We start from the raw sequence: 20,813 nt of genomic DNA, 5'->3' as shown, positions 1-20,813 counted from the left end.
GACGTCATTCCGGCGCTAACGACACGGATGACGCCTACCGACGCGCAGGGGTATTGCTACGCAAAAGTTTCCGGATCCAGTCTGACGCCTGGGGATATTCTAAGGTAAGGAATCTATCACTAACTAATGTCTCTTACAGATATATCGTTACACAAGTAGTAACTTGTGCAACGCAATGCCCGGTTGCGATCTAGCGGGTGTTCGCCTGATGTCCAGAGCTCGCTCATGGACATGCCTTTTGATGGCTCCCGCCTCTTTGGCAACAAGGCTGACAATGCCCTGGAGCGCTTTAAAGACTCGCGGACCACGGCCAAGTCGTTGGGTCTTTCCACGAAGAGCCCTGCCACGTCTGGGTTTCGTTCCTTTCGTGGCCAGGGTAAGAGTACCCAAGTATGCTCCTCCACTAAGCCTGTGCAGAACCAGCCCCAGCGCTTCAGGGAGCACCCCACGCCGGTGGGTGTCCGGGTACGACACCACCTCCAACACTGGCGCGAAATTACCTCTGACAAGTGGGTGCTGCAGATAATCTGCCACGGTTACTCGCTCCCCTTTCTGTCCTCCCCTCCAGCCATGCCACCTTGGTACCACTGCATGTCGGAGGATCATCTGGCGTTTCACCGTCAGGAAGTCACGGCACTCCTGGCCAAGGGGGCCCTCAAGTGCGTTCCTGGTCAGGAAATAGGGAGTGGTTGTTATTCCCACTACTTTGTGGTCCCCAAGATGACATTGGGGGGTGAAGGGGGACTGTGCCCCATTTGGACCTCTGGGCCGTTAATCGCTTCCTCCGGAAGGAGAAGTTCAAGATGCTGACTCTGGCTCAGGTCCTGGCTGCCCTGGAGACTAGATGCTGGCGTTGGACTTGCAAGACGCCTATTTTCACATCCCCGTCCTGCCGACCCACTGGTGCTACCTGTGATTCACTGTTGGCCAGGAGCGTTTTCAGTTTACCGTGCTCCCCTTCGGCCTTACCAGTGCCCCTCGGGTGTTCACGAAGGTGATGGCGGTGGTCATTGCTCATCTGCGAAAGTCAGCGGTGTTAGTCTTCCCCTACCTCGATGACTGGCTGTTGAAGGTGGGCTCACCCCAGGCAGTCGTCACCCACCTCCAGACTATGGCCGACCTCCTGAATTTGCTGGGGTTCTCCATCAACGTGCCGCAGTCGCACCCGAGTCCCTCTCAGAAGCTCCCTTTCATCGGAGTAGTTCTGGATTAAACACTGTTTTTGGTTTATCCTCCCGAGCAGCGAGTCCGGGATATTCAGGCTATGATTCTGTTCTTTCAGCCTCTATCCTGGGTTTCAGTCAGGATGACCCTCTGGCATCTGGGCCGGATGGCCTCCTGCATCCTGCTGGTGACACATGCAAGGTGGCATATGCGGGCTCTGCAGTGGGACCTGAAGTTCCAGTGGGCACAGCGTCAGGGCAACCTGCCCGATCATGTCCAGATCTTGGAGGATGTTGCACGAGACTTTCAGTGGTGGCTTACCAATCACGATTGGGTCAGTGGCAGATCCCTGTCCTTTCCCCCACTGGAGCACACAGTGGTGACTGATGCGTCCATCCTGGGATGGGGAGGCCACATGGGAGAGGCGGAGATCAGAGGACTCTGGTCTCCATCGGAGTCCCGGCTCCATATCAATCTTCTGGAGCTGCAGGCGATCCGACTTGCACTGAAGGCATTCCTTCCCTCTGTCCGGGGAAGTGTGGTGCAGGTGTTCACGGACAACACCACCGCCATGTGGTATTGCAACAAGCAGGGCGTGGTTGGGTCTTGGACCCTATACCAGGAGGTTCTGCGCCTCTGGACATGGCTGGAACGTCAAGTCATTACCTTGGTGGTTCAACACCTGGTGGGTTCTCTGAACGCCAGGGCGGACAAACTCCGCCGCCGGTGCTTGATGGTTCACAAATGGCGTCTGAGCTCGGACGTGGTGCAAGGTCTTTCTGCAGTGGGGAGAGCCTTGGTTAGATCTATTTGCCACCGAAGAGACCGTGCAATGTCCTCAGTTCTGCGCGTTGGGATTACCAAGGCGGCACTCGCTCGGATACTCTTTTTGTCGCGAGTGGAGCTGCGGTCTGTTGTACGCCTTTCCGCCTATACCACTTCTGCCCAGAGTGCTGAAGAAGATCAGGCGCGACCGGGCCCAAGTGATTCTTGTGACTCCAGACTGGGCTCGAAGAGTTTGGTATCCCGTGCTACTCAGTAGGAGCATCGATTCCCCCGATCCGTCTGCTTCTTCGGGAGGATCTTCTGTCGCAGCAGCAGGGGACGGTCCTCCACCCGAACCTGTCCAGCCTCCACCTCCATGCTTGGCGATTGAGTGGCGACAGTTGACACCTTTAGATCTTCCTCCCGAAGTCTGTGATGGCATTCTGGCAGCCAGGCGTCCCTCCAACAAAACGGTATACACCCGTAGGTGGAACAGATTTGTGGCATGGTGCCAGCTAAGACTGTGCATCCCCTTTCTGCCCCTCTTTCTGATGTCCTTCTGTTCTTTCTATCTTTGGCCCAGCAGGGCTCTACTCTGGGCACTATCAAAGATTATCTTTCAGCCATCTGTGCCTTTCTACGGCTTCCAGATCAGCCTTCTCTTTTTAAGTCCCCGGTCGTCAACTGTTTCCTTAAAGGCATTACGCATAAGTTTCCACCGGTGCCCTTCATAATGCCTCAGTGGGACTTGAATCTTGACTGGACTTTGCTGATGTGCGCTCCCTTTGAGCCCCTTCATAACTGTCCCTTATGTCTTCTTACTCTCAAGACGGCTTTCCTGGTAGCTATCACCTCTTCCAGAAGAGTGAGTGAGCTCCAGGCTCTTTCCTCCACAGCTCCTTTCCTTTCTGTCCATCCGGATAAGGTGGTTCTGAGGACCCGTCCTTCTTTCTTACCAAAGGTTGTCACACGCTTCCACATCGGGCAGACCATCGCCCACCTTCTTTCCACCTCCGCATCCTTCAAGGGAAGGGAAGAGGAGAGGCTCCACCGTCAGGACCGAAAACGAGCGCTCGCATTCTATCTGCAGCATACACAGCCGTTCCAAGTGGATGATCAGCTTTTTGTTGGCTGCGTGGGCGCCAAAAAAGGTCGGGCCGTGCACAAACTGACCATCTCCCGGTGCATCAAAGCGTGTTACTCCTTGGCTTCGAAGGAGCCTCCTGTGGGGCTGCGTGCCCATTCGACCAGGGCAACTGCAGCCACTAATGCCCTGGGGCGCAGTGTCCCCTTGCAGGATATTTGTCAGGCAACTAAGTGGGCCTCGCTGCACACGTTTACCAAGCACTACTGCCTTGACAGTCCAGTCCGGAGAGATGGCTTCTTTGGCCGTTCTGTGCTCCGTGACTTTCTGGTGTAATCCTGTTTGCAGACCCTCCACCGGGGTTGGTATTGCTGGGGTATCTGTTTTAAGGTAAGGAATCTATCACTAATGTGTCTCTTTCAGATGCACAATTTACTTACTTGTGTAACGATATATCGGTAAGAGACCTTAGTTAGTGATAGTTCTTGGTCACTAGGGACCCACGGGTACCCTATTTCTACACACTCCCGAAGATCCATAAGGGTACTACCCCAGTACCAGGGAGGCCCATCGGGTCAGGAATAGGGTCACTCTTGGAGCCATTGTCCCATTTCTGCGACCATTTCTTGCAGACAATCGTTAAAAAGACCCCCTCATATGTGTGAGACACCACTGACATATTACGCATCATAGAAGAAATAGACTACATCAATGACATCAACCTTCTAGTCACCCTAGACATAGAAGCGTTGTTCACAAATATCCCCCAACAAGAGACACTCAGTGCTGTGGAGGCATGGCTTAGCAAGGAGGAATGGAGCTCCCCCACACCCATCTCCTTCATCATGGGGTGTGCCACACTGGCTCTCACTGAGAACTATTTTGAGTACCAACAACAGTTGTTCCATCAGTCACAAGGTACTTCCATGGCTTGCCTCTATATGGCCATTTTCGCAGAGGATGTCATCAGGAACATCAATAATCCATACATCAACAACCACACCCTCTGGAAGAGGTTTATTGATGACATCCTAATCTTCTGGTGGGGTGACCGCTCTACCTGCGAGGAATTTTGTGAGTGGGTGAAGGCTCAGAACCAATACCTGAGATTCTAGCACACCATTTCAGAGACCAGCATACCCTTTCTAGGCCTTAATTTACAACTGACACAAACCGGCCTCAGCACTAACCTGTACAAAAAACCAACCAACAGGAATAGCCTACTACTGTACCAGAGCCACCATCCGGGGGGCCCTTAAGGACAATTTCCCCTTTGGGCAATTCTTGCGCCTCAGACGGAATTGCAGCTCCACGAGTGATTACAGAGTAGAGTCAAAGGCACTTGAAGATAATCTAAAACAGAGCGGCTAAAGAGAGCACTCAACAACCCCAGAGAAACACTCTTGCAAAATACACAGAGAGCCCACGGAGTCACTGACTTGTGTCACATCCTACACACCTAATTCCACATACATTAAAGGAATTATCAGGAAGCACTGAGGGATCTTTAACACGGGTGAAATAGAGTTCCCCCGACCGAGATTGTCCTTTAAGAGGACGAAGAATCTGAAAGATGTGATTGTACACACCAGACCCGCACCATACAGAAGGAGACACAAAAAACACTCTGGGGCCTCCCCCACGTCACTGGGCACTACCCCTGTGGCGGTTGTAGTGTCTGTGACCAGACCAGAGTGGTGAAAACACTAGCCCTGTCAGACACCTTCACATGGACCGTGAGGAAACTCACAAACTGCAACACCCCTAAATGCATCTACTTGGTTACCTGCCCTTGTGGCAAGATGTATGTGGGTATGACAATGAGACCAGTGAGGACCCGCATCACGGAACATAAGAGCAATATCAGATGCCAAAGGGTTACAACCAGAATGTACACACTACCGAGAGCAGGGACACAACCCTGAATCATTACAATGGTTGGTATTAGAATGCCATCCGAAGATCACCTAACAGGCACTCTTTAGGATAGAACAACAATGGATACACTGTTTATCCACATCCATCCATGGCCTGAACGATGACATTTCGTGGATGGCCCTGAACAACAGATGAACATTGGTTTTATGTATGTATAAGCCCTCTCTTTACCAGAAGCTCCATGATGTGCATGACCTTGGTACACCTACACCGCCTATGAATACTTGCTATGCAAGCACCTTCGGTCATCGAGCACATCCATACACAGAGCCATTCTGATCTATGTACACAACAGGTGGGACTTACTGTCACTACTCTGACTTAAGTGAGCCACTTGTATGTTACCCTCCGTGTGTGCCCGAAGGGTACTCTTAGCCATCAGCACCCACTGTCATCACCATGACCCTACATTAATTTTCATCCCCTGTTTAGTGCTCTGCCCCCACTATGAGCTGTTTACCAACCATAGCCCACTTTTAACTTTGATATGCCATTGGACTAACATACGGCTGCTATGAGGGTCACGGGCTAGCCCCACACGCAATACTTACTTAGACACTAAACGACAGTTCACGTAATGCAGACAGTATTTGTCCCACACATACGACAGATAAGCCACACCTCACCCTTCTGTACCCCTGTGTACACACTGGTGCACAACCCAAGATGGCTATGAATACGAGCCGTTTACGTGCCTTACCCAACCGTGTGTTACAGTTCACCACGCTGGTTGGACGCCGCTCCGCCAACGCACATGTGACCTGGAAATGCTGCTTCTACACCACCCGGAGATAGGAGTATTCAACCCGGTACGGGCCAAGAGGATAGGTGATCCACTGCTGGACACGTGAGTACTTTTGTAGATGCAGGGATAGCAGTTCGCAACCTAGCAGTGCGCAAAAGCTACCTCCGGTGTGTTTTATTGGAAAGGCACCGTCACCGCAGCTAACTGGTGCGCACCGCTCCCTCCCGCTGTCCGACTCCCCGCACTTCAAGGGGCTGGCCAGGTGCTGGGCTGTGTGACCACTGGACCACCATCCGCTTTCAGTGTGGGCACCGGCTACTCACACTGGCAGTGCTCAGCCATGACCTCCGTTTGGTGGCAGTTCGCGGCGGTACAGAGTAGGGGGTCACCACGTGGCGGGTGTCCACCTATACCAAGGAGTGGATGGACACTCCTGTGAGGCGACTCACACCACTAACCTGTGCCCTACGCACTCCACCTGCTATTGATTTGTCTTTCAGGACACCGTACTCTGAGGTGTCCGATTTACTCATCGTACCGGAAGAAGCATTTATCCCGCAACAGGGACGTGAGTTTCCAGGTGACCCCTTACTCACCCCCTGTCCACTACACATGGGCCTCCCCTACTATGTTACAACTGGCACTACCCTCGAGGTTGCATGTGATTAGCGTGCTACCTTTATGTTTAGTTATGCTTGTTCCGATGCTACTAGTCAGTCCCTGACGTAGGACATGTCTTCTGATGTATGATTGAATAGCTCCCAATTGTAGCTTTTTATAATGCAGCTGGGGACGACTACCACGCCCAGATTTCACGTGTAGACTGTGTACTATGACTACGTACAGTACACCAATGGAAATGTTTTAATCATTAAGAAATTTATGAGGAGAACAACTCGCAATTACAGGGATATTGACGATATAGTACAGAAGAACTTATGAGAACTGATGTATACCTTTTTACATTGTTTCCTTAGGTCTTCGAATAGCACTACTGGAGCGACTGGATGTAGTGTTTTCCTGTGGTAGTTGGCAATTAGCTGCACCATTTAGTGTAGATATATTTAACTTCCACATAGTAGGTCCTGAAGAATTGCCACGGTATTAAGCAACCTACAGGCAAGAAACATGTTGACCCCAAGAGATGAGCATAGCTTCAACAGAACCCCTACGTCAGGGGCGCTGCCACTCTACACGTTTTTAATGAGGTGGATTACCAACCAGAATAAAAATATTATTTGGAAATATCCAACCTTTTTAAAGGCACTCACTGCACTTCACTGTATCTACACCTTCACGGACCACACCCCCCCCACTTCTTCATATGGCTAAGGAACTGAAGATCTCGGCTAAAGAGCACCTTTGCGGGTGCCCATTCGGTATTGCAGCACCGACCCAACAAGGAGAAGGTCCAGATGATGAAGCATGACACCTAGCTGGGTGTGTGAGGACCCTAGTTGCGCAAGAGCGGGATCCCCATATCCCTCCTCCTCCTAGTGCTTTCCTACCACCACCACCCACTTGCTGGTGGTTGGCTCACGTACCTAAGTTAACTAGGCACCACAAGTAGAGGAACAGCATTCACTTTTGCTTGAAGGACCTACATAGACGCTGTCAGGTCGCGCCAGTTGTTTCTTTTTCTGTGCCAATGTAAGCACAGATCCGGAGAGCGGCCCCATAGCAGTTTTTTGGTTACACTTTGATTTTTTTTCTTTTTTTTAACTTTTGTTGAGGTTTTTCCGAGTTTTGGACTCCTGGTGGCATCGAGATGTCCCAATGTAGGACTGGATTCAAGCCCTGCGGATCCTGTCATCTGATAATGTCTATGACTGCTCCGCACCTAGTGTGCCCACCGGTGTTTGAAGCGCAACCATGACCTGAAGTCATACTCCGTGTTGGGCCATGAATCTGATAGCTTTGTGGGAGCGGTACCGAAAGCTGTTGTAGGCCCGGCACTTGGCTCCGTGTCTCTCCAATTCTCGATTGAGAGGGAGGTATTGAACGGTCACGTAGCCCGCACTCCTCAACCTATTTGAAATCTTCGGGATGTTCAGGTAAGCACAGGAAGTCAAAGAAGCATAGGCATTATTAGACTTTAAACGGTCCGTTGGCTGACGTGACGCAGGACACAGAGCGTCGTCGCTCTAGGCCTCCCTATCAGGTGCCTCATTCCGAGATGACTCTGCTCCTCCCCACTTTTCCGCCCAATTCGTCAATTTTATCAGGCCTTGCACCTCATCTTTGGAAAACCTGGCTCAGTTGGGCCCCCATGGATCTGTTATCTGATCTGGACCGACTTAGTTCGTTCCAACTCGACCTTCCCCCAGTGTCTATCTGGGCAGCGATGCTCCCAACACCGACATGCCACTGGTCGGCATCAACCCAGTCCTCGTCCCCGACTTGGACTCTGAACCGGACCGGCATCGATTGATGTCTATTCAGACGCCAGAAGGGACTTTTGTCCTTGTGTTCATCCCTGGTGGTGTTTTTGTACCAGGAGGTGGTAGAGGGCTGGGTAGGGCAGCTGGACCCTTTAACAGACCAGCTTGAAGACCCCATGAACTGGCGGATGGAGCTGGGTGAGGCCAGTGGGTTGTACACTTTCCCTGACACTGGCTTGCTTTCTCCCCCTACCGTGACTACGGAGGAGGGGGCAATGGTGGTGAGAAGGAGAGCCTAGGTCCTGGGCCTCGAGCTCCCTTTGGTGACACTGACGGCTAATCTCCTGACAGAGGTACTTCAACCTACAGCCTCTACCTCTGAACCTCTAATACCTTCTAATGAAGCCCTCACTGATATCTCTCTAGGTACTTGGTCCAGGCTCAGCACAGTGGCTCCTGTGGACAGTACAATTGTCTGCCACCATTGCCGGGTGCCCCAGCGTTCCTTATGCAGCATCCTTCCTCTGAGAGCTTGATTGTCCAAGCCTCCTCTTCCAAAGGCACATTCACTTCTGCTCCCCCAGATAGGAACCCAAGAAGCTGGACCAACGTGGGAAGACGATGATTTCTTCCTCTAGCTTTGCATTGCGGTTGGTGAATACCGCTTGCCTTTTGGGCTGATACTCCCAAACCTTCTGGGATATGGTTACGCAGGTGCTGCCTCAGTGCCTGGAGGAGGCCCGGGCCGTTGTCTCTGTCAGTTGCTGATGGGAGAGAGATAGCGAAATTAACCGTTTGTTGTGGACTGGACTGCACCGACTCACTGGGCAGAACAGTTATCTCGTCAGTAGCATTACGACGCTACGATTGGTTAAGAATTTCTGGCTTTTCAGGGGAATGTCTAATCTACACTGATGGACATGCCCTTTGATGGCATTTGCCTTTTTGGCGAGAAGGTAGATTCGCACTTCAAGGAATCTTGGGCTACGGCAAGATCATTGGGCCTCATGGTTCCAACCCTTCCCCCTCAGTCTGCCTTGCGTGCCTAGGGAAGCGGTGCCTAGCCAAGTTCTGTCTTGCCCAGAGTCGGGCAAACTGTCCAGCCTCTGCGTGGCTGCAGACTTGGGGCCCAGCGTCCTTGTGTGTCAGGGAGCCAGCTGTCGGGCCAGTAAACTCTTTCCCCCTCTGCCCCTGCTTCTAAACCCTCCTAGTGTGATGTTTCAGGCCCATCATCGGCCAGTCGGAGGCAGTATTTACCATCACCTCCTCTGCTGGAGGTCCATCGAGTCGGCAGGTGGGTTCTGCAGATGTCCCACGACCTTCCACTTCCAGGTCGTTTCCCTGCTACTTAAACCTACCTGCTTCACACACCTCGCTTCCTCCTAACAAGGCAGAGCGAGGGGTAGATTCCCGGCACCTGTTTTCCAGGAAAACTGTAAGTAAGCTGTCCCCGCTGTCCATGCCCCCTCCCCTCTTTGGCACTAGAGGCCTATGCCACTTTTTGACAAGATGCTCATCCTTGGACAGCCTTCCATCTTTGCTTATACCCATCGTGTTTTTATCTTCCCCCTTTCTCTCCTCAAAACCAGCATGATGGTTACTTTTGTAACCATCGTTGCTCTGCTTAACTGTTGATGAGGTGTGACTTGAACCCGAATTGGGTGAGTGCAATTGCGCCATTTCCACATAGTGGTTGGCTACCACCAATGACACCAGTATGTTTTGTATGTCACGTGTGCCACAAGTCTGCTTATTATGTTTGTCTGCCCATGCACCTCTTGAGTTGCACTAGCCACTTGTGCATGTCGTTGTGGCATGTTTTTAATTTGATTTTGGAGGCATTATTGTTGATGGTGCATACCTTATTCATGTACCGTTGTTTTTCTCTCTTTTTTGAATCTCATTAGGTTGGTCCCGTGATTTGTCATTGAAAGGTCGTCCGAGTGAACAGTTCATTTTTCATAACCAACCACCTGTGTAGATAGTGCATCAAGATAGGTCCTGTAGAATTGCAGAGTGATTTACACACTTAAGGCAAGAAACAGGTTAACCATGACTACACACATATAGACACCTCCGACCATTATAAACGGCGGTATCTCTATTCTGATTTTAATTGAGACGAGTGGGCTCGCAGATTAAAATTCATTTTGGAGCACCATCTTGCCTCATTTTATTTCTCCTCCCATCACCTCACATCTACACCACTAGGCCCCTCACACGCACCTCACCTATACGGCTTGGGAAAATGATCTCCAACAAAAAGCCCCTCATAGGGTGCCCGTCCGGTATTGCAACGCCGGCCTGATGAGCAAGCCCTATGATGAAGCATGACGCCCAAATGGGTGTGTGAGTGCCCCGCTTCCCAAATTGGGAGACACCCACTACTGAATAAGGGTGTTGACCAACCTAGCCTCTTTCTCTTCTTTCCCCACTGTAGAAGGAACTGCATTCTCCTTCGATGCTACATAGTAGGGTTCTGCAGATAGTCTGAAGGGGCTACTCCCCTCCCCTTTGAGACTGCCCCTTCCCCATGCCACCCTCCTACAACCATATGTTAGAGGATTATTTGGCGCTTCTCTGCAAGGAAGTTGTCTTTTGGCCAAGGATGCCATAGAGAGGTCCCTGTGCCAGAAATAGAATGTGGTTGTTCTTCCCACTACTTGTGCCCAAAAAGGACAAAGGCCTGCGTCCTGTCCTAGACCTCCGGACCCTCAACTTCTTCCTTCGGAAGGAGAAGTTCAAAATGCTAACTTTGGCCCAGGTCCTTTCTACCCTCGACCCAGGTTACTGGATGGTGGTGTTGGACTTGCAGGGCGCTTATATCCATATTCCCACAGTACTTACGGTTCATAGTAGGCCATAAGCACTTTCAGTTCACTGTGCTCCCTTTTGCCTTACCAGTGCCTCTCGGGTGTTCACGAAAATGATGGCAGGGGTCGCAGCTCGTCTGCGCAAATAAGGGGTGCCAGTCTTCCCCTATCTCCATGACTGGCTGTTTAAGGTGGGCTCGCCCCAGGCTAATTTCTCCCGCTTCCAGACTGCGGCGGACCACCTGCACTTGCTGGGGTTCACTTAAAACATGCCGAAGTCGCACCCGACTCCCTCTCAAACGCTTCCTTTCTTCTGAGTGATTCTGGACACATTGCAGTTCCGGGCCTTTCCTCCCGAGCAGCGAGTCTAGGATTTTCAGGCTATGATACCGATGTTTCATCCTCCATACTGGATTTCGGTGAGAATGACTGGGGCTGCTGGGACTCATGGCCTCCGGCATCCTGCTGGTGGATCATGCCAGATGACTTATGCAGGCACTGCAGTGGGACCTTAAGTTCCAGTGGATGCAGCATCAGGGGAATCTTTCCAGATACCTCCAGATCTCTAAGAGAACTGTGCAGCAACTGCAGTGGTGGCTAGCTAACCAAGATTGTAGAAGAGGCAGATACCTCTCCCTTCACCAACCAGATCTGGCGGAGTCCGTGCTGCGTTTCAACCTTTTGGGTGATCGGACTGGCACTGAAGGCATGCCTTCCCTCTCTCAAAGGAAAAGTAGTGCATGTGTTTACAGACAACACCACTGCCATTTGAAACCTCAACAAACAGGGCGGGTGAGGTTGTTGACCCTTTGTCAGGAGGCTCTCTTGCCCTGGACAAGGCTGGTACATCAGAGCATATGTCTACCAACAAGGAGCTTAGAGGGAAAATAAGGTCATAGGTCGCCCTCCACTCAACATACGCTTTCCACAACTTTGACCTAGACCAAAAGGCACTTACAAACTACTATTTTTAATGGTGTACCATATGTTGCAAACCATTACAACTAACTCCCCTATTTTAATTAATGGGGTAGGGGGTACATCCACATTGTGCCATATTTAAAAATTGCCCAGTCCCTTTTGTAAAACAACAGTTGTGAGACGACGAACAACACACACCCAAGTGTCAAACTCAGACGAAAGAAAAAAATAAAAAGTGTTTGAGCAAGATGGCGCCTCACGGGCGCACCACCGACGGGAACCTGGCAGGTACTCACCAGGATTGCCCTGATCTCATCATTGGCACCATCAAGCTCGAAAGAAAATATGTGTCCAATAACAAACAAGAAGTGTGTTTGTGAATATGTGCAGTGTAAATAGACAACGGACAACAAATTTAGTGTCAAAACAACTTATAAACCACAAACAACACGGATGTTGAATTTTATTCTGTCTCTTTCATGTTGGTTGTGGGCTCTTAAAAAAGTGAGTATGGCTACTACTTATCCAACCATACTCTACTTGCCGACATGTTTCATTGCCAATCAAATTTTAGGCAATTTCTACAGGGCGTCACACATTTTAAGCCACTGCATCGGACATACGTAGTCTTCACAACCTCAATCAGCCAACTTGACTCGTACCAGCTGAGAGGACGAAACCCTCGTGTATTTCTATATAACTCCAGATGTGAGTCCCCTTCGGTTATTTTCACGATAGAAAGAGGGACAACTGGCGTTTCATCAGCCCGTGACGCCCTGAAGAAATTGCCTAAAATTTGATTGGCAATGAAACATGTCGGCAAGTAGAGTATGGTTGGATAAGTAGTAGCCATACTCACTTTTTTAAGAGCCCACAACCAACACGAAAGAGACAGAATAAAATTCAACATCCGTGTTGTTTGTGGTTTATATGTTGTTTTGACACTAAATTTGTTGTCCGTTGTCTATTTACACTGCACATTTTCACAAACACACTTCTTGTTTGTTATTGGACACATATTTTCTTTCGAGCTTGATGGTGCCAATGATGAGATCAGGGCAATCCTGGTGAGTACCTGCCAGGTTCCCGTCGGTGGTGCGCCCGTGAGGCGCCATCTCGCTCACACACACTTTTTTCTATCGTCTGAGTTTGACACTTGGGTGTGTGGTGTTCGTCGTCTCACAACTGTTGTTTTACAAAAGGGACTGGGCAATTTTTAAATATGGCACAATGTGGATGTACCCCCTACCCCATTAATTAAAATAGGGGAGTTAGTTGTAATGGTTTGCAACATATGGTACACCATTAAAAATAGTAGTTTGTAAGTGCCTTTTGGTCTAGGTCAAAGTTGTGGAAAACATCAAAGCATATGCCTGGTGGTTCACCAACTGGCGGGGTCTCTGAACGCCAAAGCGGACGAATACAGCCGTATGCGCGTGATTGATCACGAATGGCATCTCCATCCAGAGTTATGGCGCATGGTCTCCTTCAGCGCTATGGAGAGCCTTGGTTAAATCTGTTTGCCTCCGAAGAGAATGTGCAATGTCAGCAGTATTACTCGTTGACGTTTCTAAGGCGACTCTCGCTCTGTGACTCTTTTTGTCGCAAGTGGAGCTTCGACTGCTTCTACGCCTATACCACTTCTGCCCTAAGTGTTTAGTGGTGGCAGTTGACCGCTTCCGACTTTCCACCCGAAGTCTGTGATGTCATCTTGGCAGCCAGATGTCCCTCCACAAAAACAGTATACGCCTGTAGATGGAACAAAATTGTGGCATGGTGCATAGCAAAGGCTGTTGATCCTCTTTCTGCCTGTCTTTCGTGGGTTCTGTTGTACATACTTGCATTGGCCCAGCAGGGTTCTACTTTGGGCACCATTTAGGGTTGTTTTTCAGCTATCTCTGCCTTTCTGCGACTTCCAGATCAACCTTCTATGTTAAAATCTCCCTTTGTCAATAGGTACTTAAGTGTCTTACTCACCACTTGTTTCCTTTCATAATTCCCCAATGGGATTTAAATTTTACCTTGACTTTTTTTATGTGTGCTCCCTTCAAGCATTTTCATAATTCCCCTCTCAGGCTTCTAGCCCTTAGGACAGCTTGCTTAACTGACATCACCTCTGCTTGCAGAGTTAGCACACTCTAGGCTCTCATCAAAGCCTCTGTCTGTCCATCCAGATAAAGTGGTGCTTCACACAAAAGCTGTCATGTCCTTTCATGTGGGACAATCCATTACCCTTCCCCCACCTTTTACCCTCCCCGCATCCTGGCAACGAAGTGGGGAGTCTCCCCGGCCTTGACCCTTAACGTGCATTGTCTTTATATCTTGATTGTTCAAAGACTTCTGGGTGGACGAAAAACTCTTTATTGGCCTTGTGGGTGCCAAAAAAGGTCGGGCAGTGCAGAAAGACCATCTCTCGATGGGTTGTCCTCTGAATTAATTTGTGCTATGCATTGGCAAAGAAGGAACCTGCTTTGGGGTTAGGTGCTCACTCTACTAGAACAAAAACAGCAACCACTGCGTTAGAATGCGGAGTCCTAGTCCTGGACATCTGGCGCGGCAACCTGGACCTCTCTGAAAACATTTACTAGAGACTACTACCTGGATAGCCAAGTCCGGAGGGACGGGTACTTTCCCTGCTCGGTCCTTTAGGACTTCCTCATGTGATTTTGGATCGCATACCCTCATCTGGGGTGATATTGCTGGGGTATCTATTCTAAATGTAAGGAATCTACGACTAGAAGTCTCTATCAGATGAGTAAGTTGCTTACATCCGGTAAGGATGTATCTCGTAGAGACATATTGTAGTTGTAGATTCCTTACTTCTCCACCCATCCTTCCACTCAGCGAACTGATTTCTAGGTATAGGAACTCTTCCCCCAACCCACCCCCCCTACTCCAAGGACCCTAGTTTTGATGCACTAGTGGTCCATGTCATATGGCTCTGCGCTCCTAGCAAAGAAAGTCGTGTTAAGAACTGATAGCAGCGCGCAAGGGCGGTGTCATTGTAGGTCCCGTGCCATCATTTCTGGTGCGCACGACGCCCATGGACATGGAGCCGACCGATGTACCTACCGACGTGCAGGGGTACTGCTAATGAAAAACCTTCGGATCCAGACTGACACCTGAGGGAAATTCTAGTGGTAAGGAATCTACAACTGGAATATGGCTCTACCAGAAGGTAAGTAACTCATTCATCATTTGTTTTGAAGGTAATATTTGTTCTTGGGTCACGGTTAGAAACCTCTCACATCTATTGTCTCTGCTGGGAATGTTAGTATTATTATAATGTTATGCCACTCAACAATAGGATATATGCTGAGGTGTGCGCGTTAGATCTGAAATATTTCCCTATGAGCCCAGCATATGTTTCTCCAACTGATTTCTATCTTTGTTTTTAAACTTGAATCTAAAGTACAAAACCCAGTAAAACACAGCTTTAAAAACCCACTTCTATGAGAGAGGATTGAATTCATATCCTGTTTATTTGTACCATTGCTATTTTGAGTTTAATAGAAAATAAATGGCTAGAGGCTGTTTACTATTTTTTTTTATTAAGTTAAAAAGTGAGCATTAATACGCATATATACTTTCATAGTCACATGTTTGAGTGTTTAACAATGGAATTGTGTGGTTAATATGAATGTTAAAATGTGTAGTTCTTTTCTCAACAAAATCTTTCTCTGTTTTGTAGGGCATAATAGACTACATTTTCTATTCTAAACCTCAGTTAAATGTACTCGGCACTCTCGGACCTTTGGACCATCACTGGCTTCTAGAGAACAATGTAAGCGGCTGTCCACATCCACTCATTCCTTCAGATCACTTCTCACTTTTTTCACAACTGGAGCTTTTACTGCCTTACTTGCCCCAAATGAATGGAGTCCATCTTTCTGGAAGGAGGTAGTGAGGGGACCTTGTAGGATTTTCTATTGATTTCATACTGTAAAGTTTAAAAGAAAATATGAGTGAGAGTTGGCCAACAGGGATTATTTTGTTTATTTAAACTTAATATTAAATCTCAATGTTTGATACAAACAAAAAAATGACAGCCTGGTGCTTTCAAGATTTCTACATCCCAAAATATTTCATGTACTGTTGCTGATGGGATGTTGTGCTCTTAGGCTAAATTTGTAAGGACGTTCATACAGTTTCTTCTGTCTGGTGCAATATTTCATGCCTTGAAATTGAGAATTGATATACAGTATTCTCTTTGCACAGAAATCAGTCACTCATTTTATAGGCCAGTTATAGCATTTACATCATTCTTCTGTTGTTCATCCCCCTCTTTTTACAGATTTATTTGTACAAAATAGATTTTGAATTTTGAATTGGACTGTATAGGCAGAACTTGATTTATGAGATTTTTGTACTGTAAAAAATCTGATTTCGGAAATGTGATTGTATTGTAAAGTAAAGCTACAGTTTTATCCTTCATGTGCTTAAAATGGTTAGCTTGTGAAAGATGCTGCACTAGGTTTTTTTTTTACTGCTGATGACTTGCACTGTTAAGTTGGCCTTTCTTGTTTTGTTTTAAATCGAGAACTTTGCTTTTTTTAAAACCACATGATTGGACCATAAAGTATTACTTTTCACTGAAATCAAATTTACTGCATCAAGACACAAAAGCTAAAATGTATGTCCTACAAAAGTGTATGAACCACAAATGTAAATGATGTGGGCATTATGAGCTTTGTTTTCCAGCTGTAAAATGATGACTCTTTTTGTCTTAATCACTTTTTAAAATGCTTGCAACATTTTCACTGTGCCTGCTTTTACTTTTTGTTTCTAACGTGCACTGCCTTTGCATGCAGAAAAAGACCTGTGCAGCTTCTTATTTTAAAAACACTGTTAACCTTTGTGAATTTTATGAAGATATTTTGTATAAAGCTAAGGGTTTGTTTCCTTTGTGGAGCACTGAACATCTTATTTTGGACCAGTTTTGGAAATATGGGTGCAAACATTCTAGCTCAATGTACCCGAGCACTGCGTTTTGTGCCATCGCTTGCTGAGTAAAAATACTATCATGTAACTGAAAAGATTTGACTTGTTAAGTTATGTCTTGAGGTGTGGTGGGGGTGTGGTAAACATCATTCCTTGAGGAATTATTGTTACTTTGTTATGAAGCCTTGTAAATTGTAAAATGTGTTTTCAGTTCATGGTCCCCATGACAATTATTCAGATCTTTTTAAAGTGACCAGGTCATATTTTAATGTGTCAAGCTGCAGTTAATTCACTATAGATCATTGTGCCATTGCTTTGTATGTGCAAAGCTCAGAGTAAATACTCTCTACAGTAAGTTCATTCTTTTTTGTATTAGTCATTCTGATGCAGTCAGTTTAACACCACGTTCAGATATGAATGGACTTTTTGGAATTTTTTCATACGGTCTTTTGTTTCATCTGCAGGCAGATAAATAATATGGATTGTATGAAAATACTGAGAATTTACATTTTTCTGAATACCAGAACTGTTAAGAACTAGTTTGAACACTGAGCAGGCTGCTGTAAGCAACTAGCTTTACCAGAAGGGCTTACAGTGCCAAAATGTGTTTGATACAACTACCTTCTCAATAGAAATCAAACTATTAAATATGTTTTGCACAAGATTTGCATTTTAAGTTTTTCATGAAAAATATTTTGATCGTGAATATTTGTCTGGGACCTGTATTTAGTCATTTGTTAATTTTTGTTGTGCAAATACCAAAATTGTCCAATTTTTATTCCATGCATTAAATGCTGGTACTAGTGTTGTTGATTCAATGCATAGTTTATTTTGTAAAGTGTGAATAAAAGGTGTTGACTTTTCCTTAGCATTGTCTTGCTATTGTGCATCATGACAATTCACCAGTAATGTTTAGCCAAGTTGGCTTATCAACTGGAATAAACTCTTTCTGGGTGGTCTTTATTATATAAATATGAATCCAGAAATATTGTTAGACAAGAAGAGCGCTACATCAGATACTTATTCTTCAAAGCAGAGGGGAAATCAAAGGTACATTGCATTTTTTCATCTCTAAAGGTTTGAGCTTTACGTTTGTTTTCGATTTGTCTTGCATTTCAAGTAAGTGACTGTAATGCATGATCTTTGTCATCAAAACATAGTGATTCTAGCCTTGTCCTTTGGAGATGATGCTCCATAGTGGTCAGTTGACTTCTGGCACCAATTTGGAAGTTTATAATCATTAAAACCAGACATGTTGACAGGAATGTTGCAAGATATAGACCATAGAGATGGAAGAAGTTAAAGGTAAAACTCCCAAACAAGAGGCAATCATTTCACAATATACTGCATTTATTGTATAGTACTAAACTAACCACATCACAACCTTGAATGTTAAGAGGCAAAATTGCAATAAACCCTTTTATTAACTGATCTTCTTACTTTCAATTATGTAAATTGGCTAGTTACATGATACCTGTGGATTAATTTCTTTAGTAAAGTAAATGTGCATTGTTGAGACAGTGTTTCTGCGAGTGTTCAATTAAAGCATTTCAGGTTTTGTAGTTCATTTGGGGTGGTGGATTAGAATTCTGTTGCCCTATTCATGTGCAAAAAGCAGTGACTTCCTTCTAAGAAGCCACTTAAGTGCTCCTATTTTGCCATGAGCAAGTTCCACCTACAGAGTATATTAGAAATCGAGGGAAGCAGAAATAAGTGCACACCGCATAATAGCGTATTGCACTTCTCAAAAGTGTAATAAAACAGTGCAATACAAACATTGTAATACATATGCACCTGTGACAAATATCGTCTTAAAGTGGCAACGTAGATGTATTGAAAGTACTTATTAGCATTTGTTGAATCTTTAATTCACTCTGATATTGTCAGCGTGAATTTAATGTACTTCTAACCTGGCTGAAGTTTGCTACAACCTCTAAAAAATGAATTGTTTTGTAATCCCAAACATTTAAGAAAAACTATTAAGTGAATCCTAAAAAATAAGTTGGTATCTTTCCCTTTTTACATTCCACAGATCTATTTAAGCGTTAAAGCAATTTAGCTGCACAAAGTTAACTATTTATTCTTCAGCTTGTGACAGTATTTATTTCATAGCTCTTCATTTTCCTTTTAAGTTGTGAAATTAAAAAGCACATGTGATGGTTGTCTTGGTATGTTCTTGTCATGTCTGAATAGTATATTGTTTTATTCACACTATTTTGTAAATTGTGAATGCACTGGACTAACTCTTGTTTACCATTCATGTACAAATACCAGCACATTATCTGCACTAAGCTCAAAGAATGTTCATTTATCTACCGGCAGCTCTTTATTAGTTCAAAAAGATAAATGAGAACCTGAATTCAGTGAGATGGTAAACAAGGGCTTTTGCTGTTCCTTTTAGTGAAACTTTCTTCGTACAATTTTAACTTGCTAGTAAACTGTTTATATACAGGGTCTTTTTTTCTTTACTAATGTATTTTCCTACTTGTAGCTGACCAATAAATTATCTGTTTGAAACTTACTTGGATGCATTGTTTGTGTTCTATTGTTTAACACGTTATTGTCTATTGGGTTTGTGTTTTAGATTGATGGATCTGACATGTCTTGATAGCTTTCCAAAATGTTGACCATCATATCAACAGGAACCTGTGCTATGACATTAGAAAGTGACATTAGTTGCTGACTGAATAAGGCTTAAAAAAATTAGGAATAAAATATAATGCGACTTAAGCAACAACAGGAAAGGATGCAGATGTGTGTATATATAGGGAGCTGCACTCTGTGAGGTGAAATTGAACAAATCCTGTTTGGTGAAACAGCACACAAAATGCTACAAATAAATCAACAATGTTATGTAAAGGGGATAAGGCAGGTAGGCTGCTGACCCATAAATTGAAAATGCAGTACAGTCACAATTTTAAACAGTTTATACATAGCCACCCCACATACCCGTGGATTTATTTACTATTCCTCTCCTTTACAGTATATGGGAGGTCTGTGACATTAAAATTCCCCTTCTTTTAGAAACTAATTTTAAAGATCTTTGTCACTGGGGTTACATGGAAATTTCATGGTTTGGGCATATTGCAACCACATAAATTAATTTCCTCTCCTGACTATTGTGTGCCAAAATCTCCTGCTTGTGAACCATGCTGATAAGGTATCAAAGAAATATTGTTCAAATCCATATACAATTGTGGACTGTCATTCTCTCACTTGAAGACTTATGTTCAGGCCACACAACTTTGACCTCTCCTCAAACCCTTTCAGCCAGGCACTCAAATTGTGGGTGGAAATTAAAGGCAAATATTCAATGCCACCCGTATATAAGCTACAGTGGAAAAGCCTACTGTTCACTACAAATATTGCCATGACTTGCTTGTTGGTGATCAGTCGCTATTTCCTCCCTGGTCTACCTGAATCAGTGTTTTAGCCACTGGTTTACAGCTCCCAAGGTAGCACTAGGCAGTCTTTAAAGTAAAGGTCAGAGAATATCAAGACCCTTGGTATCATGCCAACAATACTAGCAGCTCCCCAGGATTGACCACTTTAGTGAAAAGCAAGGTACCTGATTTGCCTCGAAACAGAAGGAGGCAATACTTAGAGACATTACCTCTTTTGAATCATTCCTGAAAAGTTAGCCGATGTCAAAAGGGACCTTACACTCCTACATACTGCTTAATAACCAACACAAATCTTTCAAACCCATTTATGTTTGTTTGAGAAACCAAGGAAATACACAAATAATTGAAGACTCATCTCTCAATATTTGATCTTGTGTAGCAGAACAGTCTATTTGCAGGTAGCATAAGGAGAAATACTGGTACCTCGCACCAACTGGATTCCATGCTATGTTTGGCTCACCAGAGGAGTGCTGTAGGTGTTGTGAGGAGAGTGAATTCTATGGCCAGTATTTGGTGGTCCTGTGGGTGGGTTAACTACACTGGAGAGAAGTCGTGGAGCAAAATAAACTAATTGCAGCTATTGATCTGCCTCTGAACCCCCTGAATCTACGTTTGGGTGACACGAGATGAAATTACATTGAAATGATATGTCCTTTG

General features: G+C 45.9%; 1 protein-coding gene across 4 annotated transcripts in view; it reads left to right on the top strand.

The window, feature by feature from the left end:
• CNOT6 (CCR4-NOT transcription complex subunit 6) overlaps positions 1-19,273 on the top strand; it is a 350,905-nt gene extending 331,632 nt beyond the window's left edge. For all 4 annotated transcript variants that reach the window (XM_078653316.1, XM_078653315.1, XM_078653317.1 and 1 more), the window contains exon 12: positions 15,503-19,273. In XM_078653316.1, coding sequence (XP_078509442.1) covers positions 15,503-15,715 — 213 coding nt within the window. In that variant the 3' untranslated portion in view covers positions 15,716-19,273. The remainder of the gene's footprint in view (positions 1-15,502) is intronic.
• The last annotated feature ends 1,540 nt before the right edge of the window (positions 19,274-20,813 follow it).

The sequence above is a fragment of the Lissotriton helveticus genome, chromosome 7 (genome assembly GCF_964261635.1).
Source record: "Lissotriton helveticus chromosome 7, aLisHel1.1, whole genome shotgun sequence".
Classification (NCBI taxonomy): domain Eukaryota; kingdom Metazoa; phylum Chordata; class Amphibia; order Caudata; family Salamandridae; genus Lissotriton; species Lissotriton helveticus.
The sequence above is the reverse complement of the archived record's forward strand: the minus strand, read 5'-3'. Positions and strand labels throughout refer to the sequence as shown.